The 16,733-nt window shown below is 44.7% G+C and overlaps 1 protein-coding gene across 2 annotated transcripts in view; it reads right to left on the bottom strand.

Moving 5' to 3' along the window:
• The window catches only part of LOC119373326 (protein phosphatase 1 regulatory subunit 37), a 336,232-nt gene that overhangs the window by 9,261 nt on the left and 310,238 nt on the right, over positions 1-16,733 (bottom strand). For both annotated transcript variants that reach the window (XM_037643353.2, XM_037643354.2), the window contains exons 8-12: positions 14,113-14,244; positions 12,067-12,208; positions 9,578-9,741; positions 4,833-5,042; positions 1,910-2,834 (exon numbers count right to left, since the gene is read on the bottom strand). In XM_037643353.2, coding sequence (XP_037499281.1) covers positions 1,910-2,834; positions 4,833-5,042; positions 9,578-9,741; positions 12,067-12,208; positions 14,113-14,244 — 1,573 coding nt within the window. The remainder of the gene's footprint in view (positions 1-1,909; positions 2,835-4,832; positions 5,043-9,577; positions 9,742-12,066; positions 12,209-14,112; positions 14,245-16,733) is intronic.

Raw genomic sequence — 16,733 nt, 5'->3', positions numbered from 1 at the left:
CTCAGATAAGCGTGGTTACACCGTGAGGTCCTATAAGGAATGGCCAACGAAGAGCAGAACATGGCAGCGTTAAGTAATCACTAAGCAATCAGAAGAAACAAATACAGATCGAATACAAAGGTCTGAAGTTCAACGACTCTGTTTCACACCACACAAATAAACGTTGGCTTATGGCATATACGACTATAGCAGAGTGTGACATTTTACGTCAACACTGACCAGCAAACAATATGATGATCACTACAGCAGCAAATTTGGCCTGCTGGTACATTGTATTAAAAAATGACGAATAACGCGAGAGCGTGAAAACTTAACCCTTGGAGATGCTATGTACAAAATTGTATACGCTACTTGTTTCTGCTAGTTGTATCGACTAGTGGCTAACAAAGAGCAAGATACATTGAGCTTTGAATTTATTGAACCTCCCGCATAATAAATTTGTCTTCGTTTAACTTCATTTTGCAGCGTACTGTTGCATACGATCACTTTGCTGAAGGCACTACCACGTTTGACAAGTTGTTTGACGTGCCGCTTCTCGTGAGCCACGTCGAAAGTATAATTTTTCTTTGCTCAATGTGGACATAACCGAAAACGAATTTGCACCATATTTCTAGCCTGGAATTTGATTCTATTTATGCAAAAACAGAGCATTAATGACTTCAGAATAAATAGATATTTAATTACAGTTTAATTAGGGTTCATTACTATAACACACCTAAATTATTATATTATGACATTATTTTCGTTGCAATAGAATACTGAGTGCCTTGAAATAGCGTTGTGTCAGTTTGATGCATTTACGGACAGTTCCTCCTAGGTGGCGTCTGAAAGGGTTAAGAAGGAAGAGCTCTCTTAGTGTTGTCTTTCCTTCTTACGCTATTGCGCCATATATTCATAATGCTTTATTAATGTGATGATGTTTAATAGAAGGTCTGTCCTGCACACAGTGCAGCAGTACCTTAATTGATGAGATACGAAAGTGCACGTGAGGATTGGCTACAACTTCTTTTTCAGAAGCATGCACACAGAGACTAACTAACTGGCAGCTAGACAATAAAGTGTTTAGCATGTGCCTGTACATTTTTGTGTCAACATTCTTGTGAAATGCCACAACAAGAGTCCTCCTACGGAAGTTTCAGGGATGACGATATCCGAAAACACTACGCACAATCAAACGACGTTAGCATATAATTACCGCTGCATTCTGCAGCAGCACACTCTCTCCTGTTGGCGTACATGCTGCTTCAACAACTATGTATGTGCTTTCTACCAGCACACTTCTTGCTAAGCATGCATCGGCAACAGAAGAATGTTTGAGCACCTCCTTACTATGAGCACAACATAGTCAGAGGCCACCAGCACTGCAAGATTACACATTTCTACTAGTAGTCTGTGAAAACATGTGCACGGAGTAAATGTTTACAGTGCAACTCGCACTTAAAGGGAACAGTGTCTTTGTAAGTGCAAGCTGCAGCTTTCCAAGTGCAAAAAGGTGCTCGTACAGAGCAGTTGTAGACAGCCACTAAGGCAGTATGCTCTGCGCGAAGAATTTGCAGTACACACAGACAAGGCACTTAGCGATGCAATAGAGGTGCACGGAGTGTACTGCCCTGGTGTTCTATACGTCGGCACCTAGAGGGTGTATTATGGAGCACTGGCTATGCACACATGCTCTCTGTAACAATGGATGACTCTGTACAGTAGCCGTTTGTTACACATACGTTATGGTACACGTGCTTTCCCTTTAACAATGTACTGCTATGTACATCATGGACGTAACATTTTACATTCTGCGCACTGCCAATACCACAGTGCTTCAAAACCCAGCATCATAAAAAGACATTGCTCGCGTAATAAAGCCACCGTCAGAGCCAGGACTCGAGCAGCGTCATGAGGTACCGGCACTCACCCCAGCCTTCCAAGAGCCGGGTCGGCGACAGGGGCACCGTGCTCCGCAAGTCCAGGCTTTCCAGCCTCTTGCACAGCTTGAGCGCCGTGAGCTTCTTACGCGCGGTGCTGTTCGACACCGGCATGGCGGGCGTGCTCATCCGGCGGTCGCCTCGGCCGTTGAGGAGCCGGCCTCCCTCGCCTGTCGTGCCCTCGGGCAACTGGAAGCTGATCTTGCGCCTGCGCTCCCCAACATTGCCAGAGGCAGGGGGCGCCGCCATCCCATTTCTCGGCACTGCCGATGTAGACACGGAGGGGTACATGAACCAGGTGGGACTTGTCCTTCCGGGCATCGGCAAGGGCGGCGCTGAGAGCGAGTCCTTGGCCTCTTGTTCTTCCTCTTCCTCGTCTCTCTGCCCTCCCTCGTCGTCTGCTCCTCCCTCTTCAAAGTCGTCCGCGCTGCCGCGGCGGTACGCTCCAGCTGCCACAATGGTGACGGGCTTTGAGACGGCGTGCCCTACAAAGTCATCCTCATCCTCCTCCTCTTCTTCCTCGTCCTCGACTTCGTCCTCCCGGTGTCCGAGTCCATTTGTGCGGCCGTCGCGCGACTCCGCCACCGCGACGTCCGGCATTGCTTCTTCCTCCTTCTTTTCGATGCATGTCGCGGCGGGTTTAAACCCATTGACGGGCGTCACGGTGAAGCGAGATGGTACGGAGGCCGGGGCGCTGTAGGAGCGCTCCAGGGTCACCGAGGCGGCGTCGGTGCCGGTGGCGCGGAGCTGCGCGGCGTTCGGGTTCTCTGGGACCGCTACCTGTCCGTTCTCGGCATCCGTCTCGAGGCAGACGCGGGAGACGCGGAACCTGCTAGTTCCCGGGCTTGACGGAGGTGCAGCGTTGCCACCCGTGACGGCGTTGACGGAGAGGCTCGTGTTGAAGGGCGGCCGTGCCTGTGTTTCGATAAACGTGTCACTGCACCACCACTGAGTACCTCATGAATTGTTCTTGCCAATATAAAATGACATGCGAGGTAACAGAAGTGCAGAATAATGCTGTCCTTGCTTTACATGCGGATTACTTACTATTCACCAGTTATAAGGTAGCAAAATGGGCGAGCTAGAATATACTGATGATGGCTGGCGCAAACAAGACACAGGACTAGAAGAATGTACATGACGCAGCGCTTGTGCAATGTACATTCTTCCAGTGTCGTGTCTTGTTTGTGCTGGCCATAATGAGTATTCACCAGTAATCTGACTCTTTCAAAGAAATGTGCAAACAGACCGTTAGCATTATACGTGAACTATAGTCAGTTACAACCTAAAGATGTCAGCTCCAGCTACAGACATCGTAGTCCCTCCCACAGAGAATTTGCATAAATGCGCCATCCAATAGCACTTACTCATTTTCGCGAAGTCAAGCACTTTTTCAGCGTTTGAGATAGTTGACTTTCCCATGCAGACACATGTTTCTGTCACTGGTTTTAGGTTGGAAACTTGAATGTCCTGATAAATTTCGTCAGGAATTCTAGCGCTGCTCAGCCAAACGTAATGTTTTAGGTAGTAACAATGAACAGTTATCTTTTAATATGCATAGCATTTACATTAGCAAAGAAAAAAATAGTTACAGTTCGAGTGGAAACCAGCTAGCACGACTGTCTTTCACATGTGAAAGGTAGGTGCACCAGGGTTGTGTGGGCAGAGTCTACATTTTTTCTTGGTTGTAAGCGAGTATATAACAGCGAAAATTTTGACATGGCATGAACAGAAAAATACACACAGGGCATCAATTCTGGAGATGGTGCAAACAGAGTATTTTAGCCTGATGGTGTTGAGAAAATTACTCCAATTGAGTGTGTACGCATTCCTTTATGGAGCAATACAATAACTCATTATTTGCAAGCATTTGTGGCAAGGCTATTGTAACAATAGGATTTCTTTGCCTTGCAGTTTGATTGCAACCCATTCTTTCAAAAAATGGATGCTGCCACAACCTTTGAAATGGTTCTGGGGTCCTGCGCCTGTATTAAAATAACCTGTAGTGATCAGTCCACTGCCAGAAGTAAAATTTCGAAGTATAGGTGACTAGTTACAATGCATAGCTACTTTTCAGATATCGGGTATTTCAATGGAAGAGACTTGGTCTTTCTGTTCTGATGTGGGAGCGGCCCGCAATGTGCTAGAGCGCGTTCTGAGAGACGAAAGTAAAGTTTTTCCATCCATCTTCGAGGCACTGTTTCGTCTAGACGTTTGCTCTTAAACCTGTAGTTGTACGTATGTTAATGTTTGTGTAGAGTTCTCGCTAGATGAAGCACATCGAAAGTGCAGGGGGCATGTGCTCTATTTTGATCTGCACGTGGGCTGTCCTTGCTTTTTATCCACTGCTGCAGCTACGCAAACTTCAACACAAATATGTACCAACTTTCTCATAGTTCTCCATCACAATGCACTTTAAAGGGCCCCCAAACAATCTCTGAAAGTACTATAAAGGACGAGTGCATAATTCTGTACTGGCGTTTTGCGTCTTTTAACCACAATTCGTGATGCTAACAGTCTGTTCACGTGGTGTCATGAAGAAATAAGCTCTCAATTGGTCCAAAAACGAGGGATATCAGTTGGGAATTTTCCCCTACTCTGCTTTGCCATGACGCAAGTTCTGCCTTGTCTCGCATGACTATCATGCGCAATCAACTGATTTCACTTCGTTTCGTGCGTTTTCAACTGCACAAGCTAAGATAATAGCGTGTAGCTGAAAGGCACGAAATCCCAATAGGCTCTACGCTTAGTACTGACATTGTCCACGTGTTTTATGAAGAAATAAATGGCGAGGAGGAGATAGCACCTGTTGGAGGGGTAGTGAAGGCGAGAAAGAAAACACTATTTCGTCATTGATGTCGGTGTGGTTCAGGGGCCCTTTAGACCAGCAATCCCCTTAAGTTGTTCACGCACCTGAGTGGTCGCGGCAGTGGCCACCACTATGGTGCCGTTTGCGAGGACTGCGGAGTTGGCGAGCTCTGGCAGGCAAGGTGCGTTGGGATCCGAGATGCCGTTGCAGACGCTGGACACCGAGGCCAGCCGGAGGAGCCTCTTGTTGCGGCGGCACTGCTCGCCAATCTCCAGGAGGAGCCTTCGCTGGTCCTGGACGCTGTCCTTGGCGTCCTGTGCATTCAAAAACAATAGGTACATGTCACACGATGCATGCACACCGCAGACCAACGACTGTCAAACTACTGCCAGTCGCAAAACCCTGCACCCTTGTAACTCGTATAAAAAGCCAGCACTTCCTAATTAATTCGCTCATAATTAGCCGCAACCCGGTTCATTCGGCCGATCCTTGAAGCGCGCCAAGCACAAAGCCCTGCAAATGTACGATGCAAAGGAGCGAAAACAGCTCGTGAACCAAAACGGCCGCGTCCTTAAGAAAGGCTTGATCACCATCCACAACCTTACCACAATCACGCTGTTGGCGAGCAAGGCTTCAGCAGCTGCAACAAACTTGTTTAGTGTTTGATTTTGCTCGGCGCACGTGAACTGTGTGGGCGAACTGCGCCTACCATTTTTCCGGCAAAAAGATTATCGTCACGTGCGTGTGGTGGTGTTGGTGGTGTCGGTACTTAATAATAATATCTGGGGTTTTACAGGCCAAAACCACAATATGATTATGAATGAAGGAAAGAAGATGACTTTTAAGGGCTCGTTTTTCTTTGTTAAGACACAATATTAATGAGAACAAATGATTATGAGGCACGCCGTAGTGGAGGGTTCCGGAAATTTCGACCATCTGGGGTTCTTTAATGTGCGCTGACATCGCACAGTACACGGACCTCTAACATTTCGACTCCATCGAAACGTGACCGCCGGGGCCGGTATCCAACCGGTGACCTTCGGGTCAGCAGCCGAGCACCGTAACCACTGTACCACAGAGGCGGACGTCGGTACGTAATAAGGGATGGGTTCAGAGTACCTTTTGTCTTAAGATACAGGGGTCTTGAGCGGCAGTCACATTGTGAAAAAAGTAGCGAATAACAAAAATGGCGGCTTGTACCTTGCTCTTATGCAAAATAAGTATAGATTTACGTACTGATCAAGAAAATGAAAATGCATTGATGTAACAGACACTTATTCATTGTTTTCTTGATGCTTTCGACAATTCGGCATTTGGGTTAATTCAGTTAATTTGGACATTTTTTCCGGTTCCGCGAAATTCAAATTAACGAGCTTTTACTGTATTCAGTCATCGCACTATCAGTCTGCATGTTTGGACCATTAATTTAATGTTTGGAAACGCAACAACAGGACTGATCTTCTCAATTATTATTTTTTCCCCAAGTACAACTGCTTTATGGAATTTCTTATCTGCAGAAAATGGTTGGCCACAAGACTGCAGATTTAGTTCATGAAGCTTTGTACCTCCGACAATAATTCTTGCAATGGTGCTGCGGTTAATGTTTTCAAATGAGAAATTAATATACCATACAGTGCCATGTATGTTCATTAATTAAGCTTGTGCGAATATTCGAGCAGTTCGAATATTCGAACGAATATTACAGTATTTTAATTCGCTTTGAAACGAATTTAAATTATTCTAAATTTCGAAGTATCCGAAATGAGCAAATAAACATATCTTAACCGCATGTAACCCCCTGTAAAGGTGGTTTCGCGGCAGCGCAGGAGTGCTACGCCGTGAAAACACCTATCCAGGGGAAATCCGCACTGCCGCGAAGCCCCACTTCAAGGTCAAATGAACAAATTACCTTCACATCGATTCATCATTTCTTAAGTTTAAAAGCTTGTTATACCGGCTTATATGATCTGATTATAGTAAAGTTTAAAACGTAACATATTTTATAGGTTATCGCTTGCATTCTACCGAAAGTCAAATACTGCTACCATTCAAAGTTGCTTCCACTTCCCTTTGAACCAAAAAGAATGACATTTGCACATGCTTTCTTTCAATTTAAAAAAAATACTGTGCACGTTAGTTGGGTCATGATAAATATGCTTACTTTTCTTTATAATATGTGATATATACTATTCGAATTCGATTCAGAATTATACGACCAAATCACTAGTCACTTTGAACCTAAAATTTACTATTCGCACAAGCCTATCATTAATGCATCATTTCCAACAATCTTAATTTCCCAACTTTTATTTATATTAGTTTTTCGCATCGCATATGACACTCCACTAGTGCGAAAAACACAAAAGACGAGGTAAAGATGGCAGACAGGACGTCTGCCGTCTTTACCTCGTCCTTTGTGTTTTTCGCGCTAGTAGATATGTCCGCAGTTAATACGCACCAACTAGCCCAACTCGCTTCTCTAGTATGACACTCGTCTTCAGTGTTTATTGCAAACGATACAAAGTGAATTTGCTTTCTGAAAGTTGTTTTTGTGTCTCTGCTTAAGGGGGGACATGGCTTGTGGAGACCAAAAATCGTCAAAGAAAAAAGTATTTTTTAAATTATATTATTAACTTCTACAGCTATTATTTCGCATGTAAAGCCTAAGAGAAGTCTTATAAGATCAGTATTTCATCTGCAGTTTAGATCTGTGCAACGAGTACGAGCTGAACATTAAATGTTTTTGGGTCATTTATTTAGCTTGTCGGAGTGATACCTCATGATATAGAACAGCTACAGCTGTAATTACTTTTTTAACATAAAGCCCAAGCTGTGTATCACAAAGTGTTGAGAGCAGAATTCTAATTTTCTGCTCATAGATTTCTTAAAATTGATTTTGTTTTTTCTTTACGGTAGTCATGGTACAAACATTGAATTTCGATCATCTGCAGAATGACTAGTTATGATCCGATCTGAAAACTGTTTGCAGCGTTGCACTTATTGCATATAGTAGTATCTAGCTATCTGATAATATTCACTTTCTGCCGAACGGCTTTTTTCCTATTGTCTCCGGAAACAATAGAGAGGCAGCTATGTGTATCTCGTAAACCAGTTTGCTTACAAGAAAAATTATTGTATATTTGAAATCAGCATGAAAAACCAAACAAGTCTATTTAATTTCATCAGGTTTGGACATAAGATACAGAAAATATCTCCACACACCATGTCCCCCCTTAAATCAAACTGGTTAAAATCAGTGGAACTCATGTTTTCAGACTTTACATTGTCCAGGTTTAGCTGCATGATGCTCTTGCTGTGTTTTAAATGCATCAAAGCTAAATGCTTACGATCATGTGTTTTTTGTTTTCCTAGCTCCTCCCATCAGCTTCCGTACATTCGACAATCAAAAGTGCTGGAAAAGTATCGCATATATGATTTGACTATCGAACACTCTGGCTTGACGGTGCACATCAATTACAGAGAGGTTAGGCGCAAGTGTCCATATCTCAAGAAGCGTCCATCGCAAATAGGCTATGCTGTATAACAGCGGTCTCAAACGCACGGCCCGCAGACTTTCCCTAACGGCGTGGCCTACACATGACTGTTTTTGTTCTATTTTTTTTTTTCGAAGTAAGTATGTTCATGACCTACACAGACGTGACTTGTGTGAAGCCTTTTTCATTGTGAGGCAGCCCATCCAGTCACCATGCGTTAAAACGTAACCGTGGGACAAAAACTTGATATTTCAGAATTGGCATCCAGCTTTCTAGATTTCAGTCATCCACGAGTTCAGTATCGATATGCTTCTCGAAACCTGACGTCGAATTCCCTTCAGAAATGAACCATATCTGAGATATGGGAAAGGCCTTCAGTCAAATGGCAATGTTAAGTGAGCTTTTAATACCCCCCCCCCCCTTCCCCCATTTAACTTGCTTCACCATACCGGCCCATCGGGAGACTAAATTTCATGACTCAGCCTGATAGCTGACGTGAGTTTGAGACATCTGCTGTATACGATCAGCACACATAGTTGTCGACACAACGTAAAGCCAGAAACAAGTCTTACGTTCCAGTGTTGATATTGGCATATCAACACTGGAAAGGGTGCAGCGCAAAGCAGCACGATTTATCTACAACCGGCACCGGCGCACAGATTCACCTACTGAATTATTGCGACGCGCAGGGCTCGCTACTTTATCCAGTAGATCGAAACTCCATCGTCTAAAGTTTATCTACTTACTTTTGCACAACTCATTTAGGATTAAAGCATCAGACCACATCAATATAAGTCAGTCTAGAATTACTCGAAACAAACACCCACTCACTCTTGAAGAATTCCTTTGCAACAACAACACTTTCTTTTATTCCTTTTTTCCGTTATCCGTGCGTGAGTGGAATGCGCTAGACGCATCTACGGTGTTGCAAACGACAGTACAAAAATTTCTAGAACTTGCCGAGCTGTCCATTGCAACACCGATCTAGATGCTTGACATTGCCAGATTGATTCACAAATAGTTTCCTGCCTGCTTGTTGCTTTATCCTATGCCTGTAACATAAGATGAATACTACGATGATGTAACCTCAGTGAATATATTGTAACCTAAGTACATTTCTGTGTTTAGCATGTATGCTATCAGACATTTGTCAAGACATTTATGTATGAATTGTACAGATTTATGCGATTCCGTCTTCATCTACATTTCCACTGTAACACTTTTGTGTTTGCTGTTTTTCTCTAAATGTACCCACTCCTGTAAAAACCCCATTTGGGGTTGACAGCTAGTATACTGAAATAAAATAAATAAATAAAAAATATCACTGAAATATGCAAATCAGTCGAGTTCCTCACGTTTTCAGCCTTGACTTGGTCCAGGTCTAGCCGCGTGACGCTCTTGCTGAGCTTCAGCGACTGAGCAAGCGCCATGAGGCCGCCAACTTCGATCTTGTTCTCCCGCAGGTCCAACCTCGCGATGATCTGGCTGTCGGCGATGAACTCTGCCAGGGCAATGGCACCTGCAATGCACCCGCAAGCAATGTTCTTAAAAGGGTACTGACACAAAAATTTTCAGTTGTCATTTTTTTTTGCGTCAAATGAAAGGCCAAGCCCTCAAGAGCTTGGAAAATGTACTGGTAAGCATGAGTGCACCATGAAAAAGTAATTACAGTACGTTTTTAAAAGCTAGTTGCACTTACCGTACCCTGACATCCCAACACGGTGTGAGATTCTTGTCACGAGCTCGTGCAAGACGTTGTGACATTTCCACGGCCGTTCCACTGCATGGCTCCATTGGTGACGTACAAGTGGCCATTTTGAATGTTTTTGGTGATGCGCAAACAGCCACTTTGTATGTTTGGGTACCTGACATCATCACAACTAGCCATACTGGTGCGTGAAGACACCAGAATCAACACTGTAGCCTCACGTCATGAGAGTGTCAATGTCAGTAGGTGTGCCATGCGAAAACTGACTTTAATATCGAAACAAAATATCTTGCCTGCATTCACTGAGCTTCACGCTTGCTCAGAGCGGTCTCTGTACACAGGAGATTTGTACGGCAGAGTAAACTCAGCTTCAAAAATTGGTGTCAGTACCCCTTTAATACATTGATAAGGAACGGGTATTAATGAATCTTGTTGCTGGGCGAGTTGGTTCATACTTGAAAGATAAATTTTTTGCGCGGCTGACTATAATCTGTGGATCGTGACGATGCGACCACCTTTGTTTGTGCATGGGTGCTATTGCGCATATATTGAAGAGCGAAGAAAAATAAAGCTAACAGAAAGTTTGTGCTTGTCACTGTTTTTCTTACTGTGTTCTTGTGTACAATTTGCGCATACCAATTTACCTTTCAAGAATCTGTTGCTACCATGCCATAAGCTGTGAATAAGAGGACAATGAAGTGATAATCCTATGCAGACTGCTTGTTAAGTGCAGTGATTTGTTGTGCCCATAAGTATAACTGTACGAAGCCTTTTTTTTTTTTTTTACGTATCTCTATGATAACACTTTCATGCAGATCCCACACACCATGGGACTCTACCTAAGCAAATCTATGTATAACGAGCTATAAAAACACTGCGTACAAAATGCAAAAAAAGGAAGAGAAAGGCAGAACATAATGCTTACATATTGGCTTTCTGTGTTTCATGCAGTAAACAGTCGGTACTAGTCTGTGCCTTCTTCTGTCTTTCTCTCTCTTTATTTTGCGTTTTGCACTTCAAGTTATACTAGTTCAGTATCGATGCCACAAGTGTGCGAAAAAATTCTACTGCAACGTTTGTAGTGAGCCAGCAAGAATAAACAACACATCTTGAAGAGACACAAGTGGCATACTTGGGTGATGAATGCAGCTTCCAAGCATCAGCTCAGGTGGCCAAGGAACACAATATAACAGTGCCACTGGCCACAGCATTTGCACAACCTTAACCCTTCGCAGTCCAAAGCACGTACCCACTTTCCAGACATTCCAGCCCGAAAATATTTTGCCAGATTTGAGCACCACGAAAGAAAAACAACAACTTTGCAAGAAAACTCATTGGAGGTTTATTTTTGCTAGTGATTATGAGCCTAAGTCTTTTAAAAATATTTATGCAGCGTGAGGTACCCGACAGCGGAGCGCTGTGGGTGTTTTCGGCGGTTGGGAAAGGCCCAACAACAGACCGCAAAGTGTTAAATGGCGGAAGACTCTTGCATGACAGCGTATTATAATATCCAGCTGGTATTGCCGCCAAAGAAGTGGGCATGCGATTGAAGCCAGGTGCTCCTCTGCCCGTCTCCGATGGCGCAGTCACCGACCCGTGCAGCTTATGACGTCAGTCTAGAAGGGTGGCAGAACGCGCTAGATTGTACTGCATGATCTATAGTGTAATAGTGTGGAAACAAAACAAAGGACAAGAGGGGACGCCGACAAGCACTAACTTTCAACTTAGCTTTATTGTAAAATGAAGCAAGATATATACAGGCAGTGTTTACCGAGTTCGCGCATGCGGTGACCACTCCTGTTTTTGAATTTTCTATCTTTCAACACGTGCTTGTCTATTCTGTTTTTGCTTGTGTGGACACGTGCCTGCTTTTTCTTTTAGTCACTGTAAACACTGCCTATAAAAAGATATTTATTGTGAAGCTTCGCTTCACAATAAAGCTCAGTTGAAAGTTACTGCTTGTAGGCGTCCCCTCTTGTACTTTGTTGTGTTTCCGTGCTATTACACTATAGGTCAGTGTAGAGCGTGTGCTCATTGGTGCAGACTTGTGTGCATCTGCGTTTGAGGTGGAAATGTCACTGCCTTCTGGAGTTGTACCCGAATATAAGCACATGCAAGATTGGCAAGAGGACAAACCTTCACAAGTGATCTTCGTGTTCTGCAGGCCCAGGTTGCAGAGGGACTTGTTGCGCATGAGCGCCTCGCGCAGAATGAGCAAGCCGTCGTCCCCAATGGCGTTGTGACCCAAGTTGAGGGTAATCAGGGACTTCGTGGCAACCTGCGTGAAGAGGATGGTACTGGCTCTGAATAGCGTACCACATTTGCCACCTTCTGCACACGGGGTAATGCGAAGGATAGACTGTTGGTCAAGTTGGTAATTTGTCTTGAAGTGGTGATGCGTGAAATGGACAACAAAACAAGGAAACATTACACAAGAACACTCACACATGAAATAACACAAGAACCAGCACTGTTCTTTTGCCAAAGGCAAAGCACAATCTGAGTTAACAATACCATATAGCATGTGAAATAGAAGAAGCTTTGATCATTAATAAACCGTGCGAGCCCCGCATCAGGAAACCCTCGGTCAGGTTACTTGCCATGGAAGTAGACTTAATGAAAGCACACTGTTGAGCTAATCATTATACCATGCCGTTACTAATTTTTTTCTTACTATGTGATAATCCGATTATATATACACTTGTTTCAATAAAATCTTTAGTTGGTAGTCTGTGTTGTATATTCGTGTAAACTTATTTCTTGTGTTAGTGTCCTTTTTGCACATATCACAACTTGACGATAAAATGAAAGTGCCAATGAGAAAGTCGTAAAAGCTTGTCGTGAAAGCTTGCCGGCTGCATTGGTAGCGAAAGAATTGAAACATGCATTTTAAAAGCTCTTAACACCTTTGGATGTGGTTTTGTCATGCAACAATAACTGGCATCCACCCTGCGTGCATTTCCTTTTTCTGAACGGGCCCTGCAACACTTTTTGAGCATTGTCAGAAAATGTGGCTGATCCTTTAGGAATGTCTAGTTGTCGTTAGATTTTGGGACCCTTGTCAGAGTACAGTCTGTAATCAATTCATGCCTTCTGAACTTATAATAATAAACTGAAATGAAATCATTTGTGAACATGTGAGCCAAACGCTACAGTGCTTGCGGGAGGGAATTTACAATTTTGTGCCGAAATCAGCCGAAAATCACTTGCTCTCTCGACGCCGATGCTGTCATCAACTACACAGTAAGCAGGAGCAAGTGGGCGCAGCAGGCAATCGCCGATTTTATGAACGGGGTGCTAGAGGACGATCTCAGAGGCCACATATGCCACATCGCGTCGGTGCTGCAGCCACCCACGAGGTGCTGCTACAGGCTGGTGTGGCGGACATCTGAAGCAAAAGTAGCTTACGAGGAGCTGTGCATGCTTGGTTATGCCAGATTTGTCATGCGTCACTCCCGGCGAGTGGTCAAGGTGGTGTTTTTTTTTCTGTTTCAGTATCAAAAATGACTCAACTATCTCTGTTAGACACAACCTAATGAAACTAACAGAACATGAAGTCAAAGAAAGTACAGGAGGCATTATTTGTAATCTTTAACGGTGGTGTAGTAACTATGACCTAAATGATGCCAGCTGGCAAAAGAGAGTATTCCACACTCGCTATGGCTACGAGTGGCACTGGCTAACACTCGCAGGTTTACACGCACAGAAATACACAGTAAAGTGGACTGGAGAGCGACCACTGCAGTAGCTCATTTGGTAGAGCATCATATGCATTATCCGAAGGTTGTAGGTTCAGTCCCTACCAGCGGCAAACTTACTTTCTCGTCCACTTTAATTCCTTTCCATTTATGTCGTTACTACTACACCGCAGTTAAAGACTAAAAGTAGTAATGTCCCCGATACTTTCCTTGGCTTCATTATCCATTGGTTTCATTATGCTGTACGTGTCTAACAAAGAAACGAGCCCTCGATCATTCTCCTTCTTTCGTTCATTCGACTACTTTTGATAACTTTCTGTGACACTTCCACTCGTATATGAGAGGTAAGATTGTGCACGGAGACCCTTATATGTCTATGCAATCTGAAACTATGCTTTTTACACAGCCTAAAATTTCATGGATGTTGACGTTTTGGAAGTGAGGCGTCCGTTATTCAATATGTATGTGTTTTGTGATAACTCACCAGGGCCCGTGAGATGTGCCTCATGCCTGCCGGCGAGATGCCGTTGTTCCAGAGCACCAGAGTCTTGAGCCCCTTGTCGGCGCTGTCGGGCTGCTGCGCTATCCCGTCCGAGAGATGCGAGACGCCAATGTCCTGCAATAATGAAAGTGCAGTCAGACCTCTACATACTAAACACAGACATGACGAATCAACAAACGAGATAAACTAAATGTACCCACATAGCATCTCGACGGTACCAGCTGGCAACCAAAGTGACGCACTGCTGGAGAGGGCTCATTGTCGTTATCAGCCATAGTGTTCACTGTCCAGGTACTTACCGTATTTATTCGAATCTAAGCCGATGTTTTGTTTTCGAAAAAACATGTGCGAAAGTGGGGAGGTCGGCTTAGATTCGAGTACAATGATTAAGTTTTTTTTTGTTTTCTGGCCTTGCGAATTTCGGGGGTCAGCTTAGAATCGGGGCCGGCTTAGATTCGAGTAAATACGGTAGGTAGCTCATAGTCCAAAGTAACACAGCCACTCACGTTCGAGCAGAGATGTCAGTTTTATCGCAACGAGTTGCACGCTACAGTGCAACGATGTACACATCTTAAGTAGCGGTCGTCGGCGTATTTGAGCAACACTTGACTATGGCTTGTGCGGTAAATGTCAGTTGCATTAATTGTTATAAAAGCAGATACCCGATAGCAGATATAAAAGCAGATAGATAAAAAACACTGCAACCACAACTGGCATTTTCCCAACATGACGATTGCATAGAGTTTTTATCCTAAGGAGTGTGAAGCACGAGCGTGGCTCTATGGTAGAATGCTAGACTGCCATGCAGAATGCCTGGGTTCGATTTCGACTCAATGTACGAGTTTTATTCTTCACTTCCATCGGGAATTTTCATTCATTGACAACACTGGTGCCATATTTTCAGTGAAACGAGCTCCTTAAACCTTTTGTGTAAGGGATTGCAAAGTCTGTTCTTGCTGTCCCTCGCTTGACATTTGACATGTCTCGCTAGAAGACAACGACGATGAAGTGCGCGCGCGACACACTGGCGCTGTGGCACGAGCGTCATTCTGGTGTCGAACGTTAGCCATTTGTGACTCCAACGCCTAAGCTGCGCTTTTTAACGTGTTCATGTTTCCTTGTATAAAATAAATCGTCGTACAGCCACAAGTGGCTGTACAGACGTAACAGTTGGCGACGAGGAAGACTCTGGACTCACCGGCACTTCACCGACGTCAAGGAACGGAACGAGATGGCGACGCCTGACTTTGGTCGGCTACCCGAATTCAGCGGCAGCTCCGGCTCCTGGAGATCCTGGTATGGGAGGCTACAGTTCTTCTTAGAGGCTAACGACATTACGGACGCTTCCAAGAAATGTGCTCATCTGCTAACGTTATGCGGGGAACAGACTTACGACGTCGTCTGCGCCCTCGTTCAACCCAAGCAGCCCAACCAAGTGAGCTACGATGACATAGTCGAGATGCTCAAGGCGCACTTTGATCCACAGCCGTCTGAGGTCTTCTGCAGGGCACGCTTCCAACGTCGTGACCAACGGCATGACGAAACAGTCAGTGATTACGTAACAGCGCTCAAGAAGCTAGCAGCAGATTGCAATTTTGGAACAAGCGTAGACGCTGCGGCGAATCCAACAATGCTGCCTCTTGATGTAATGCTGCGTGATCGTTTCGTTTGCGGTCTTCGGAACGAGCAGGTCCAGCAACGGCTGTTCGCAGAAAAGGACTTGACATTCAAGAGAGCCTTTGATATTGCACTGCGAGCTGAAAACGCCGTCGAAGATCAGAAAAACGTGAAAACAGAATTCAAAGAGATTCACGAAGCCTACACAAGTATCTGCAAGACAGAAAATCAACGTCATTCGAGTGCCTCTGCCCAAAGGAAGAAACAACACTGTTGGCGTTGTGACGCGCAGCATAGTCCGGACACTTGCAAGTTTCAGACAGTTTCCTGCAACTACTGCAAGAAACGCGGACACATTGAAAAGGCCTGCCTGAAAAAGCGGAAAGAGGCAAGAACAAACAAGAACAACAACATCGAATGTCCCCGACAAGGAACTGCGAAAGTGGCCTCAGCACCAGTCACGCTTCAACAGGATTCACCAGACGTGGCACTTTACGAGCTCAACACCTTAATCGACGCGTCCAGCACGCAGAAGGTCATGACTCAACTACGGATACATGGCAAGACCTTGGAGTTCGAAGTCGACTCGGGTGCAGCCTGCACACTCATCAGTGAGGCCACGTTCAAAGCCACGTGGACAGATGACCCACCACGGCTTCAAACGGACAACATTCTCCTACGCACATGGTCAGGCCAGTCCCTCCGAGTTCTCGGATGTGCAACGGTGGATGTAGCGCACAAGAACAGGAATTTCACATTACCGCTTGTTGTCATCAAAGGAGCATGTTGTAACCTCCTCGGACGAAACTGGTTTCCTCATCTGGGTATACAGATCACGGGCATCAATGACGTATCAGACGACAAACTTGTTTCGAAGCTTCTAGACAAGTACCAGTCTGTGTTCGACGAGGACATCTCAGGACACGTCGGTCCTGCGGTACAACTTGAACTCATGGAAGGAGCGCAACCAAAGTTCCTAAAAGCAC

This window comes from Rhipicephalus sanguineus, chromosome 11, assembly GCF_013339695.2.
Source record: "Rhipicephalus sanguineus isolate Rsan-2018 chromosome 11, BIME_Rsan_1.4, whole genome shotgun sequence".
NCBI classification, from domain to species: domain Eukaryota; kingdom Metazoa; phylum Arthropoda; class Arachnida; order Ixodida; family Ixodidae; genus Rhipicephalus; species Rhipicephalus sanguineus.
The sequence above is the reverse complement of the archived record's forward strand: the minus strand, read 5'-3'. Positions and strand labels throughout refer to the sequence as shown.